Source organism: Chiloscyllium plagiosum, chromosome 5 (assembly GCF_004010195.1).
Source record: "Chiloscyllium plagiosum isolate BGI_BamShark_2017 chromosome 5, ASM401019v2, whole genome shotgun sequence".
NCBI lineage: Eukaryota > Metazoa > Chordata > Chondrichthyes > Orectolobiformes > Hemiscylliidae > Chiloscyllium > Chiloscyllium plagiosum.
This window is the reverse complement of record NC_057714.1, coordinates 65,064,679-65,080,455: the sequence shown is the minus strand read 5'-3', so window position 1 is coordinate 65,080,455 and position 15,777 is coordinate 65,064,679. Positions and strand designations below refer to the sequence as shown.

Sequence of the window (15,777 nt, the reverse complement as noted above, 5' to 3'; positions counted from 1 at the left end):
AAATACCTGCAGAGTTTCTTACTGATCGTAAATATTGGGCAGTAGGAAGAAAAAGCACTTGGAATATTGTAGATGGGAAACCATATTCACTATCAGGAATCAGTGTTTAGCCAGCTATCCCTTGAATTTCACAAAATACACCACAGTCCTCTTGATACCAATTTATTCCGTTTCCCGTTTCAATTGTGACACATTTAATAACTTTGTTCAATATCCTCTAAATCTTGCCATCATCCTTAGCATTATTTATTTTCTCAAACTGTGCAGCAAATCACTCTCTACTAGCCACACACTATAATTTTCACCTGCTCAGAAAGAAAGGCCGAGGATAAAAGTCATGTATTTTTGGAACATAATCAATTTTACTTTCACTGAGTGTTTCATAAAGGTCACTTGCAGAGACTTCTATATCTTGTTATAAATGATCGATTTAAACCCTTTTTAAATTTTTTTTTCAGTTTCAGGCATTTTGCACAGAAATTTGTTAAAAAAGTAGAATTGTTAAAATATAACTATGGCCATATTTATTAGAACACAGAGTTGGAGATTACCTAGTGATACGGACAGGAATTAGTTATGAAACAAGAAACAGAGTATGAACTCAAATCAGTCGGACTTAACCAGTGCTATCCTTTAGAGATTTATGAGATCCTTGGCTTTTCACTATAATTGGAAATTCCTGAAATAAAAAAATCATATCCAGATAAAACTAAGTTAGGTGACATAGTATGTTGTTCAGATGGAAGCAGAAAGTTGTTCAGGGACATTATTTGCTAAGATGAGTGGATCAAACAGTGTAATTTGGAGTTGAATGTTAGATGGGTAAGGTTATCTTTTTTATACTTGAGGTCAGAGAGGTTTTGTTTTCCTGTGGAGAGAAGACAGTGATGGTGGAAGATGCTGCAAGAGGCAGTTACAGAAAGGTCTAAGAGCTACTGGGCAAGTATAAAATATAATTATAAAAAGGTTAATCGAACTTTAGCCTTTATCTCAGGTGGTGTGAAATATGAAGTTATAGAAATTATGTCACAGCTCTACAGAGCTCTGGTTTGACCCAAATTAGAATGGGGAATGTGACCTCTAAATGTCTCTCAGTTGACCAAAGAGCCTGACTTGAGCGCTGGATGAGGAGCCTGTCCATGACCTTCCCTGTCCTTGGCTGAATCACAGGGAATTGAGAAGGTGACAGTCTCCCCATCCCCACTTTCCCTCCTGATTCTCCAATCAACCAATCCTCCCATCCAGATTACATCACACTCTGTGAATGCATAGTAATTAAAAATCTACCCACGTTTCCATTGACTATTAATTGATCCCATTCCCGCTCTCTCTGTTACTAGTGGGTTACTGTGAGGATCAGTGCTAGGTTACAGTGATTCACAAGCTATTTAAATAACTTGGATGTGTGGACTAATTGTAATATCTCTAAATTTGCTGATAATACAAAACTAGGTGGGACTGTAGAAACATAGAACACAAAACAGAACATAGAAGAGTACAACACAGGAACAGGCCCTTCAGCCCATGATGTGCCTACCATGATGCTATTTGAAACTAATCCCATCTGCCTGCACCTGGTCCATATCCCTCATTCTCTGCCTCTTAATGTGTCTGTCCAACTGCCCCTTCAACATTGATACCATATCTGCTTCTAACCCCTCCCCTGGCAGCATGTTCCAGGCATCTGCCGTCCTCTGTGAAAAGATTTTTCTCACACACTTCCTTGACATTCTGCATTTTCACCTTGAAGTGATGCCCCCCCTGTATTTGACATTTCCACCCTCGGAAAAAGACTATCTATCTACCTTATCCATGCCTGTCATAATTCTATATATTAGGAGATAGTGAGGACTGCAGATGCTGAAGAGTCAGAGTTGAAAAATGTGGTGCTGGAAAAGCACAGCAGGTCAGGCAGCATCTGAGGAGAAGGAGAATTAATGTTTTGGGCATAAGCCCTTCAGCATAATTTTATATACTTTTATCAGGTGCCCCTCATCCTCCGATGCTCGAGCAAAAACAATTCAAGTTTGCCCATCCTCTCCCTATAGCTAATACACTCTAATTCAGATCTTAATAAACCTCTTTTGTATCCTCTCCAAAGCCTCCACATCCATTCTATAGTCACGTGACCAGATCTACACACAATATCCAAATATGGACTCATAGTACTATACAACCACACCATGACTTGCCAACTTGTATTCTCCATGCCCTGACTGATGAAGGTAAACAGGCGCTACTACTTCTTTACCATTCTTTAGCATTCTTTAAATTTAGCACTTTCACCTGAGAAACAGTCTTATTATTATCCATAATTGTATTTAAATGTGCAGAATTATGGTCACTGTTCACAAAACAGCTTCCCCACCAAAACTTTGATCATGTGGACAGGCTCATTTCCCAATACAAGATACAGTCCAGTCCCTTCCCTATTTGGACTATTTACATACTGTTTAAACTGACCCTCCTGGATGCACCAAACAAATTCTGCCCCATCTAAGCCCCTTGTACTAAGGGAGTATTAGCCAACTTAAATTCACCCATTAAACAACCCTGTAGTTTTTACATCTATGCATGATCTGCTTACATGTCTGTCCTTGATCTGTTGCCTAATGGGAGGCCTTTGGTATAACCCCATTGTAGTGATTGCACATTTCTTATTCCTGGGTGCTACCCATAAGGCCTCACTAGTTGAGCTTTCCAAGATGTCCTCTCTTATTGCAGCTGTGACATTTTCCTTAATCAATAATACAACTTCCCCACCACTTTTATATCCCTCTCTATCACAGCTGAAACATCCAAATATTGGAATGGTCAGCTGCCTGTCCTGCCCTTCTTTCAACCAAGTTTCTGTGATAGCTACAGCATCGTAGTTCCATGTACTAATCCAGGCTCCAAGCTCTTTTGTCTTACCTGTTATACTCCTTGCATCAAAATAAATACACTTGAGACTGCCAATTCTGCCATGTTCATTAATCTGGCCCTGTCTGTTCTTCCTATTAGATGTATTTGACTAAACCTCTACATTCTCCTCGATCACTCCTACTGCTCTGGTTCCCACCTTGCAGCCTCACCCATTTAAACCCTCCCAAGTGCACGAGCAATCCTCCCTTCAAGAATATTGGTGTCCCTCCAGTTTACGTGCAACCTGTCCTTCTTGTACAGGTCCCTCCTGCCATGGAAGAAATCACAATGACCCAGATTTCTGAATCCTACCCTTCTATTGCTAACATTGTTAGCCACATACTATCTTGTTATTTCTGGCCTCATGAGCATGTGACACAGGGGGTAATCCTGAGATTACAACCTATTTTGCTTTTCAACATTCTACCTAACTCCTCAAATGCCCTTTGTAAGACCTCATCTCTCTTTTAGAATCGACATTTCAGGCATAAGCCCTTCTTCAGGAATGATTCCTGATGAAGGGCTTATGCCCAAAACGTCGATTCTCCTGTTCCTTGGATGCTGCCTGACCTGCTGCACTTTTCCAGCAACACATTTTCAGCTCTGATCTCCAGCATCTGCAGTCCTCACTTTCTCCTCATCTCTCTTTTGCCTGTCATTAGACACGGACCATAAGCTCTATCTGCTCACCCTCTCTGTGCCCACTCAGAAACATCCTTGACTCTAGAACAAGGGAGGCAGCTCATTATCCTGAAGTCTCGCTCGTGGCCACAGAAATGCCTGTCTGTGACCCTTATATAGAGTTCTCTACTGCTACCGCTCCACTACATTTTGACCCTTCCTGTCGTACAATAGAGCCAGTCGTGCTGCCATTGATCTGGCTGCTGCTGCTTTCCCCTGAAAGGCCAAAACCCACAACAGTGTCCAAAATGGTATATCTGTTTGAAAGGAGAATGGCCATAGGGATTCCTGCAATAGTTGTTCATGGTTACTAGTCTTCTTGGAGGTCGCCTAATGCTTTTCTGCCTGGGTAGCCCTTATTGGTGGTGTGACCCAGTTCACTAATGTGCTATCCATGATGTCCTCAGCTTCATGGATATTCATAGTGAGTCCATCTGTAGCTCCAGGTGCTCTATGTTGTCAATCAGGAGTTGCAGCTAAAAACAGTTCCTGCATGCATGGTCACCATGGAGACTGCAAGTGCCCCTGATTTCCCACATTTGCAGGAGGAATAATGTATGGTCTCTCAGGAGTGTGTAAGGAAGCTTCAAATGGACTTGAACATAATAAATGAATGAGCAAGATCATGGTAAATGGAATATAATGTAAAAAGAATGTTGTAGGTTACAGAGAGACATAGATAAGCTGCAGAGCTGGGCTGAGAGGTAGCAAATGGAGTTTAATATAGGAAAGTGTGAGGTGATTCAATTTGGAAGGAGTAACAGGAATGCAGAGTCTGGGCTAATGGTAAGATTATTTGTAGTGCAGATAAGCAGAGAGATCTCGGTGTCCAGGTATATAGATCCTTGAAAGTTGCCACCCAGGTTGATAGTGTTGTTAAGAAGGCATACAGTGTGTTAGCTTCTATTGGTAAAGAACCATTAGATCAGCTGCAGCTGTACAAAACATTTGGAATATTGCATACAATTCTGGTCACTGCATTAAAGGAAGGATGTGGAAGCTTTGGAAACAGTTCAGAGGAGAATAACAAGGATGTTGCCTGGTATGGAGGGAAGATCTTACAAGGAAAGGCTGAGAGACTTGAGGCTGTTTTGTTATAGAGAAGAAGGATGAGAGGTGACTTCATTGAGACATATAAGATAATCAGAGAGTTAGATAGGTAGGACAGAGAGAGCCTTTTTCCTTGGATAACGATGGCTAGCACAAAGAGGACATAGCTTTGAATTGAAGGGTGATAGATATAGGACTGATATCAGAGGTAGTTTCGTTTACTCAGAGAGTAGTAGGGGTGTGGAACGCACTGCCTACAACAGTAGTGGGCTCATTTTTTAAGGGCATTTAAATGGTCATTGGATAGACATACAGATGGAATGGAATACTGTAGGTTAGATGGGCTTCAGATTGGTTCCACAAGTCGGTGCAACATCAAGGGCCGAAGGGCCTGTACTGCACTTTTATGTTCTATTCTATATTATTCTATGAGTATGTAGTTATCTATACTGGTTGAAAAAAAACCAGAAAGACAGAATATTAGACCATAAGATATGGGAGCAGAATTAAGCCATTCGGCCCATCTAGTCTACGATCGTGGCTGAATGTTTCTCAATTCCATTCTCTTGCCTTCTCCCTACAATGTTTGATCTTCTAATTAACCAAGAACCTAGCTATCTCTGTCTTAAATACAATCAATGACTTGGCTCCACAGATGTCTGTGGCAATGAGCTCCATAGATTCATCACTTTTTGGCTGAAGAAATTCCTCCTCATCTCACTTCTGAAGGATTGTCCCTTCACTCACTCTGAGATTGTGCACTGTCCTACTGTTGGAAATATCTTCTCCATGTTCACTCTCTTCAGGCCTCTTAGTATTCTGTAAGTTTCCATAAGAACTTCAGTCTGAACTTCAGCAAGTACAGTCCTAGAGTCCTCAACTGGTTCTCTTATGACAAGCTCGTTCTCCCCAGGATCATTCTTTTCAATCTACTCATTTCATTTGTCTTCCTAACTGCCAAGTGAACCTGCTTGTAAATCTTAAGAGAATCCTGAACTAAGATTTCTAAATCCCTTTGCGATTCAGATTTCCGAAGTCTTTCTCCATTTAGAAAATAGGCTACACCTCTCTTCTTTGTACCAATGTACATAAACTCACACTTGCCCGCATTGCATTCCATCTGCCACTTCTTTGACCAGTCTCCTGGTCTGTCCAAGTCCTTCTGCAGCCTCCACGTCTCCTTCACACAACCTGTCCATCCACCTATCTTTGTGTTATTTGCATACTTAGCAACAATGCCCTCAGTGTACTCTAAATTTATGGAGTAGATGCAAACATATATAAAGCAGTATCCTCTGGATAACTGTCATGATTGTAGTTTTTTGAAAATGTCACACTCGTCAAATTTCATAAAGCCCAGGCTACAGCTGTCTGTGAGAGTTAAAGAAAAACTTGGATTGACAGACATAGATTAAAAAAAAAGTGACATCTGTTCATGGAGTTTCAGTTGAGCGTCTTACTGACATTTCCCAAGGATATTATTATGCATGTATGTTTGGCTGAGTTTCAAATTCTACATCAAAGCTTACGCCCAATCTCAGTTTGACTGACATCTTAAAGAGACAGTTTAAAGATTAATCTTCCTTTGTGTGGGGTTTGAATAAAAGTTTGCTTTATGAGTAATCAAACACTTGAAGAGAGTTAAAAGCTTTGAATGATTTTATGAATGTAAGTTTTCTTTTCATTGTGAAATCCACAAGAATAAACATGGGTTAGCTTGTATGAAGTTTATTTTTATCCATCTCTATATGGTCACTGAGACCAACTCATGGAAGATAATAAGGGACATTAAGTGATGATTAGGAGCACATCAATTGTCATGGAGGGAAAGGGGCGGTGGAAGATGGGGAGGTTGAAGAGTGTAAGATTTGAGAACTAAAGAGTCTAACTTATAAGAAAACAGGAATATTTATTCCAGTTTTACAAACTGCTTGAATGTTTGCACACCATCCCACCATTAAGACTGCATTTGCTGTGCTTCCTAGGTCAGCTAGCCCAGTTGCAGCCCCACACCCATCAAAAATTGGGTGTTTCAAGGAACATTTTACAGAAGTTGATCCAATAAGTACATCAAATATGACAGTGTTATCAAACTCATTCTTTAATTAAAGCAAGAATAACAATTGAGCCCATGCCAGATAATATTGTAACTGGCTCTGTGACAATGCTGCTCCTTTAACAAAGTTATGTTGTCCTTGGTTTCTTTTTCCAGAAAGGTCGTAAAAGACACAGCCTCCAAAAAGTCTAAGTTTGAAGGGCTTTAGGGCCAATTTGATTATAGCTAACAGATACTGCCTCAGACAAAAGGTTTTTAAGTTTCAAAAAAAATTTGTACAATGAAAGGGGAGTTGCCAATTCTCCCAGCTCAGCTTTCCTCTGGTTTGGTTTGGTTTTTAGCACACTAGTGTTCTAAAGCTGCTGGATCCAAAAGAACAGGTCCAGACTGGTACTCTCAGTCTGACGTCTCTCCTAGAAGACCCTGTGTTTGATCTTCTTGTGTCAAGGGGTGTTTATGGGGATTGTTGCAAGTATTTGGAACAGCATCATTAATTCAGAATAATGTGTTGGGTTTTCGGATAGGATAAGTTATTCTGTATTCTGTTCTCTTTTGTTTGTGCTTCACTCTGCAATCTCACAAATAAATTCTGTTTTGTTTAGAACTGAGTGAGTGGTTTGACCAGCTGCATCTCTCCTAGAGTAACCACTGTTTACCTGCTTAAAACAACTTGTAAATTTAGGGTCTAGGCTGCCTTCTTGAAATGTTTTGAGGGGTCAGGCCTGGTCCATTACAGATTGGGGGCTCTTTGTGGGATTTGTTCTATAGTTCCAATTTGGGATTAGGGTTGTTGGACTCAAACACAGCGAGTGGTAGGTGTTAGTGTCTTTCATTCCGGGTGTTGAGTATGGTTGGGTTAAACAGTGCTTGGGTTAGTAATGGCTCTTCCAGTCACCAAGAATTTTCTGAAGGTGGAAGAGGTGACTTTGGGGGTTTTACTGAAGGTGAGTAAGGCCAAGCTGCAGGAATTAGGAGACAAGCTGGAGCTGGATCTGCCTTCTTCTGTGAGGAAAGGAGAGATAATTACAATAAAATCTCAGCATTTAAATTTGATGGAAACACCATCAGAATCTTTAGAGATGGCTAAAAGTCAATTGAAAATGAAGCCGCTTGAGTTAGAGGCAAAAGACAAGGAATTATGATGAAAAGCAGAGGAAAGAGGGAAAGAAAGAGAGAATGAGAGAGAGGTAAGGAAGAAAGAGAGGGAGTTTGAACTTCAGAAATTGGCACTTAGACAGGACTTCAGAAATTCACTTCCTGAAGTAATGCAAACTCATGTGGAAGAGTAGAGAGTTAAAATGGCAAGATTAGCAGTTGAAATGGCTGATGATTATGAATTATTCCATAGATCGAAGTTTAGCTTCCAGAATCAATTTTAATCCATGAGGGATAGAAATTGGGAAAAGAGAAATCATCACATGAAAAGGAAGATCCCAGTGAAGATCATACGGATAACTTACAACAGGGTAGAAAGGATACCCTTTAAGGGGACAGAGAAGTTAAAAAGCTCCGGTATTTTCACCACAACAAAGGAGGCCACATGGAATCAAAGTGTTGGTGGGCTGGTGAAGGACTGGGAAGCCAAGTGTAGGAAAACCGGATAAGTCGGTGAGTTTGGAAAGCACAGTAAAGGCCAGAAAGCTGCACTAGAATGTACAAGCTGGTCAGAGTTTGGCTAAGGAGGAAGTGCCAGATTTCCTTAAGCAATATACCTGCAAAGGTAAAGTTTATTCGCATTGGCCAGGAGCAGCAGGTTACAATATTTAGAGCCACATGATTCTCTCAGTCTGTGATGTTGAAAGATAAGCAGATATGTACCTCAGAAGGACTATTGCCAGAAAATATGCTAGTAATGGGAATTCATGGTGAGACAAGAACCGCTCAATAATACAGAGTGAGGTTAGAGTGCCCAGTGAAGAGTGGAGGAGTCATGGTAGGAGTACTGCACAAACTCTCAGCTCCAGGAATACAATTTATCCTTGCTAATGATGTAGTTGATTCACCAGTAGGAGTGCTGCCTACTGTGGTTGAACACCCATGAAAACTCAGGCAACTAAAGTATTGCAGGACACATTTACTGGGATTTTTCCTGACTATGTGGTAGCGAGGTTACAAAGTTACCAGTTGAGATGGGGAGATCAAAAAGTACAGATAAGAAAGTTGAAGTGGAATTAGCAGAGACCCTGTTTGATCAGATGGTTGAGACAAGCCAGGAGCAGATAGATGTCAAAGCAGACATTTTTAGCTCTGATAGGTGAACTGAGTTACAGTAGAAAGATGAAAATTTAAAGCAATTGTATCAAAAGACATATACTGAATAAGTATCCAAATGTATCCGTGAATGTTATTATTTTTAAAATGATGTCTTAATAAGGAAATGGAGATCATCACATGTTCAGACTGATGAGAAATGGGCAGAAATTCATCAACTTGGCACGGTAGCTCAGTGGTTAGCACTGCTGCCTCACAGCACCAGGGGCTCGGGTTTGGTTCCAGCCTTGGGCAACTGTCTGTGTCGTGTTTGCACATTCTCCCAGTGTCTGCGTGGGTTTCCTCCGGGTGCTCTGGTTTCCTCCCACAGTCCAAAGATGTGCAGGTTAGGTGAATTGTCCATGCTAAATTACCCATAGTGTTAGGTGCATTAGTCAGGGGTACATATGGGGAATGGGTCTGGGAGGGTTATTCTTCGGAGGGTCGGTATGGACTTGTTGGGCTGAAGGGCCTATTTTCATACTGTAGGGAATCTAATCAAACTCGTGTTGCCAATGAGTTTTTGAAGGGAGGTAGTGCATGAGATACCACTTGGGGGTCATTTAGGAGTGGGAAAAACTCAAGAGAAAATACAAAAACTTTTTTATTGGCCTGGAATGCACAAGGATGTAGTTGAAGTTTGCCAGATCTGTCATACATGTCAGGTCGTTGGAAAACGACAGGCAGTAATAAAACCTGCTGCTTTAATACCTATTCCTGTATTTGAGGAAACTTTTACAAGAGTCTTAATTGATTGCATAGGACCCCTACCTAAAACAAAAAGTGAGAATCAGTATTTGTTAACAATAATGGATGTGTCCACTAGATTTCCAGAGGCCTTCTCATTATGCAATATCACAGCTAAAAGGATTGTAGAGGAATTACTCAAAATTTTCACTAAGTATGGAGCACCCGCAGAGATAAATCAGATCAAAGATCAAACTTTACATCCAGATTATTCAAGGAAGTTATAGATAACTTAGACATAAAACAATTCAATTGTGAACCATCTGGAAACACAGGGTGCACTACAAAGGTGGCATCAGACATTAAAGACCATGTTGAGGGCTTATAGTCAGGACTATCCAGATAATTGGGATAAGGAAATTTTGTTGGTGCTTTTTTGTAGTCAGAGATGCATCAAATGAATCGACCAAATTCAATCTATTTGGGGCATGAAATGAGAGGACCACTAAAATTGATTAATGAGAAATTAGTAAGTCAGAACTCAGACTCCACATATTTGAACTAAATTTCAGGAATGGCTAAATAGAGCTGGGGAGTTGGCGAGACAGCATTGGCAAGGATCACAGCATACAATGAAACAGGAAGCAGACAAGAAATCTAAAGCTTGCAATTTTGTTATCGGTTAGGTAAGGTGTTAATGTTACTTCCAGTGGTAGGTGAACCTTTAAAAGCAAGGTTTAGTGGATCTTATCAAGTTGAATGGAAATTGAGTGAGGTGAATTATTTGGAAAGGACTCCAGAGAAAGAAATCTCAGTGTGTCATGTGAATGTGCTCAAAAGGTACTTTGACAGGGAAGGAAAGCAAGAGGAGGATGTGTTATTGGTTACAACACTGAGGGAAGAACCAAGTTTAGATGATTCTGAATTGGATATTCCTCAAATTAAACTGGACAATGAGGATATTGTCAAAAATTGGGATATACTATTGAGTTACTTTCCAAAGGAAAATCAAAGTGACCTGAAAGAGCTATTACTATTACCTGGGGAGATATAAGGAAATAAACTGGGAAGTACTAACCTAATTATGCATGACGTAGATATAGGAGATTTTGGATTAGTGGTGCTGGAAGAGCACAGCAGTTCAGGCAGCATCCGAGGAGCAGCATCAACTTCACCATAGATATAGGAGATGCTGTTCTGATTAAGTAACATCCTTATAGGCATAATTGTCTAAAGCTGGCTCAGGTTCAGAAGGAGATAGAGCGCATGCTCCAAGACGACATAATCGAAGTGAATTACAGTGACTGAAGCTCATCCATAGTAATGGTACCAAAACCAGATGGCACCAACAGTTATGTGTGGACTATTGCAAAGGCAATGTCATTACAAAGAATGATGTTTATCCAGTTCCGTGATTGGAAGACGGTGTTGAGAATGTGGGACAGGCAACTTACATTTCTAAGTTGGAATTGCTCAGAGGATACTGGCAGGTATCTTTGTCAGAAAGAGTGCAGGCAATTTCAGCTTTTGTAATGCCAAATGGACTGTATCAGTTTAAAGTCATGCCATTTGGTGTGAAAAATGCACCAGCACATATCAGAGACTAACCAATAAAGTCATTACCAGATTACCCAACTGTGTCATATATATAGATGACCTGATGATTTTTAGTCACATATGGAAGAAACAGTTCCAACATTTATTAGACTTGTTCAATCAATTTTAGAAGGCAGGCTTGGTGAGAAACCTGGCTAAAAGTTATTTTGAAAAAGCCCAAGTCACCTTCCTGGGCCATGTTTTTTGGACATGGACAAATGGCGCCAGAGGATGCAAAAACAAAGGTAATTGGGGAGTTTCCCATACCACTGACAAAAAGAGCAGTACTACAGTTCCTGAGATTGAGTGGATTTTATCAAAAATTCGTACCAAATTTTACCAGCATGGCTGCTCCACTCACTCAATTGCTAAAGAAAGGCAAGAAGTTAGAAAACAGGCTATCAGAGGCATTTGATAGCCTGAAAGCTGTGTTAACCACTGTCCCGGTATTAGCCACAACTAATTACTCAAAGCCATTCAAGGAGGCTATCGATGCGAGTGATGTGGGTGTCGGTGTTTTGCTCTTGCAGGAAGACAACGAGAAGATCAAAACACCTATCGAATATTTCTCCAGGAAGTTGAACATTCATCAGCAGAAAGGAGAAGGAGACTTTGAGCTTGGTGTTGGCATTACAACATTTCAATGTTTATGTTATCAGTAACGTAGCTGAAGCAATCACATACACTGACATAACCCATTGAAGTTTGTGGAGAAATTTAAGAACAAAAATGCCAGACTGTTTAGATTAGATTAGATTAGATTACATTACATTACATAGTGGAAACAGGCCCTTTGGCCCAACAAGTCCACACCGACCCGCCGAAGCGCAACCCACCCATACCCCTACATTTACCCTTTACCTAACACTACGGGCAATTTAGCATGGCCAATTCACCTGACCTGCACATCTTTGGACGTGGGAGGAAACCGGAGCACCCGGAGGAAACCCATGCAGACAGGGGGAGAACGTGCAAACTCCACACAGTCAGTCGCCTGAGGCGGGAATTGAACCCAGGTCTCCGGCACTGTGAGGCAGTAGTGCTAACCACTGTGCCACCGTGCCGTTTAGATGGAGCTAGTTGTTACAGCCATTCAATTTGAACATTGTGCATGCGGCAGGATGAGAAAAAGTGATTACCGATGCATTGTTGAGACTTGAATGAGAAATGGAGGTGTTCGGTGATAGGCGTACAACAGACTGAAACATAATGTAGTAATGCATGTTTGCATGATTATTGTCAATGTAATGCATATAGGAGAAAGGGAGGACTGCAGATGCTGGAGATCAGAGCTGAAAAATGTGTTGCTGGAGAAGCGCAGCAGGTCAGGCAGCATCAAAGGAGCAGGAGAATTGACGTTTCGGGCATATGCCCAATGTAATGTATATGTGTGTTGTAGAGTAAGAACAATTTAAGCTTAAAGGGTTTTAAAATGAACCCATGTTTGGATATTGATGGTTCATTTTTTTAAGGGGCAAGCTGTGATAATGCTGCTCTTTTAACAAGGTTCGTTGTCCTTGGTTGCTTTTTGTCAGAAAGGTCGCTAAAGACACAGACTCCAAAAAGTCTAAATTGAAAGGTTTTCGGGCCAATTTGATTATAACTAATCAAAAGGCTTTTAAGTTTTAAGAAAAACACTTGTACAATGAAAGGGGAGTGGCCAATTCTCCCAGCTCGGTTTCACTCTGGTTTGGTTTGGTTTTTAGCACACTAGTGTTCTAAAGCTGCTAGATCCAAAGGAATAGGTCCAGACTGGTACTCTCAGTCTGACATCTCTCCTAGAAGACCCTGTGTTTGATCTTACTTTTTGTGTCAAGTGGTGTTTATGGGGATTGTTGCAAGTATTTGGAATAGCATCATTAAATTGGGATAATCTGTTGGTTTTCGGATAGGATAAGTTATTCTGTATTCTGTTCTCTTTTGTTTGTGTTTCATTCAGTAATCTTGCAAATAAATTCTGTTTTGTTTTAAACTGAGTGGTTTGACCAGTGGCCCTTTCTCCTGGAATAGCCACTTTACACCTGTTTAAAGCAACTTGCAAATTTAGCTTTCAGGCTACCTTCTTGAAATGTTTTGGGGTGTCTGGCCTGGTACATGACAGTTCCTTCTCTAAGATAATAATAAATTCGATAAAGAATTCAGAAGAAATGTATTCTTCTAGTTTTCTGTTAGCATGTGAAGTTTGTTAGAGCAAGGAGTTGTTGAGATAAATAGTATAGATGCAATTAAGTGGTAGTTGGGAAAAATACAAGGCAGAAAAAGAAATAGGCAATAGTATTAGATGAAGAGAATTGAGAATAGATTTGATTGTATCATAGATTAGGATGGCACAGTGGCTCAGTGATTAGAATTGCTGCTTCATGGTAGGTTCAATATTCCCTGAGTTTACTATTTGTGTTGGGTTTGCACATTCTGTCTGTGACTCTGTGGTTTTCCTCCAAGTGCTCCAGTTTTCTCCCACAGTCCAAAGATGTGCAGATCAAGTGGATTGGCCATGTTGAATTGCCCATTGGGTCTAGGGATGTGCAGGTTAGGTGGATTAGCCATGGGAAATAGAGAGTTACAGGGATGGGGTGGGATGCTGTTTGGAGGATCAGTGATGAATGGGCTCAATTAACTCCGATTTCTCCTCACAGATGCTACCAGACCTACTGAGCTTTTCCAACAATTTCTGTTTTTCTTTCTGATTTACAGCATCCACTGTTCTTTCAGTTTTTATTCAACTGAGCGGGCTGTTTTCAGGCTGTTTAGTCTATGATACATTTATCAATTTGTTTCTGGAAAGTATTTGAATTCTCAATTTAGTAATATAGTAATAGTCATAGAATATGTTTATTTGATGAAGATGACAATAAAAAGAGATGGCAGGCATGTTTTAAACTTAGTTTTGTGAATGAGCAAAAAGTTAATTGAAAACCTTAAGCCTGCAAATGCTGAATAAAATTAAATTCAGAAAATAATAGGAAATTGCATGTTGGGTTAAATTGGGAAACTAAATGTTTATGATACATGGACTTAACAGCAAAAACTTTGAAGACAGTTAACTGAGGTTGAACATAATTTATAAAGGAACATATGCTTTGAATAGCTATATCTGAAAAAAAAACAAAACAGCAATACCAGATTATTCACTATGAATTTTGTTTTTTTGCAAACTTATTAATTACTGCATTTTACTTGGAATCTGGCAGTAAAAAAAGCACATCTCGCTGCCTCATTTAAATAAGCAACGTTTCAAGATGAAACACTGACCTTCCTTTTTATCCTCCTGGGCAATCTTCACTTTGGTAACAGTGATGTCTTTGAAGGATGCCAAAAAAAGAACTACGTCTCCTTTCTCGTTTTTAATTGGCACAACATCAAGTAGGCACCAGAAAGAATTACCTATTTAAAAAAAAGCAGACATTGACCATTATAGCTTACCTTCTGTGGCATACTTAAAATTTAACTCCACTTGAATTGCAGAGGGAAAGCAAAAGCTAAGAGATTAGAAACAAAAGAGCATTTTACTCTAACAAACCTTTAGTTGGAACAACCTTTTGTCTGTTTTATTAATTCATAATTAATAATATTAATCATTGCAACAATAATAAATGAATAGTGAGTCTGTTTTTATCTCAACCCTTGTTTGTGCCCAAATGACAGCAGACCAGAATATTTAACCAAAATCAATTCGGGGATGTTTGAGATGGCTCCTGATTAAAGGGCAACAGATAAAGAATTTATTTTCAATATCAAATGTAAAAATGCAGGGTCAATCTTCACTATGCAGACTGCCAAATTTACTGAATCTAAGACATTTTTCTTCAAACTACCTCAAGCCACAAGGAAACAATGTAATCAATGAACCAAAATAAACTCAAATGCACAAGGCAATGTGACCGAGCAGTACTGTATATAGGTAAAAGTTTCCAACAATTCTTAGATCTTACAGTGTACTTATCGTCACCCTTCTGAATAAGCCTTTCATTATCTGTTGCCCAGAAAAACTAAGATAGATGATAGATTCTTCAAATGGCTGACTTAACTATCCCAACCATCTTTGACAAATATTCTAAAATCAGTGTTAGACACATCACTTATTACAAAATACTTTCCAGAGTCACAGCAGGGAACTTTATTCCAAAAGCATTGGAAATATGGTATAACTATATGAATTGAATGATATTTAGTTATATACATTAAGGCAGGAATGTATGACCAGAGAAAATCTGAGTGTGCAGATTCAAAAGTTATCACTGTAAGATACACTGGGTTTTTTATTCCACAGAATTTCAAAGAACTCCTACTGTAGCACAGAAATAAAAATACACAAATTGGAACCTGGAGCAGGTCTCCTCTCCTCTAGCCTTCTCTACCATTCAGGAAGACCATAAGACCATAAGACATAGGAGTGGAAGTAAGGCCATTCGGCCCATCGAGTCCACTCCACCATTCAATCATGGCTGATGCGCATTTCAGCTCCACTTACCAGCATTCTCCCCATAGCCCTTAATTCCTCTAGACCACAAGAATCTATCAATCTCGGCCTTGAAGACATTTAGCGTCCCAGC

At 39.9% G+C, this 15,777-nt stretch overlaps 1 protein-coding gene across 1 annotated transcript in view; it reads right to left on the bottom strand.

The window, feature by feature from the left end:
- Positions 1 to 15,777, bottom strand: part of kcnh8 (potassium voltage-gated channel, subfamily H (eag-related), member 8) — a 448,052-nt gene that overhangs the window by 220,597 nt on the left and 211,678 nt on the right. Inside the window, exon 3 of the mRNA XM_043690211.1 lies at positions 14,477 to 14,608. Within this exon, the coding sequence (XP_043546146.1) occupies positions 14,477 to 14,608 (132 nt within the window). The remainder of the gene's footprint in view (positions 1 to 14,476; positions 14,609 to 15,777) is intronic.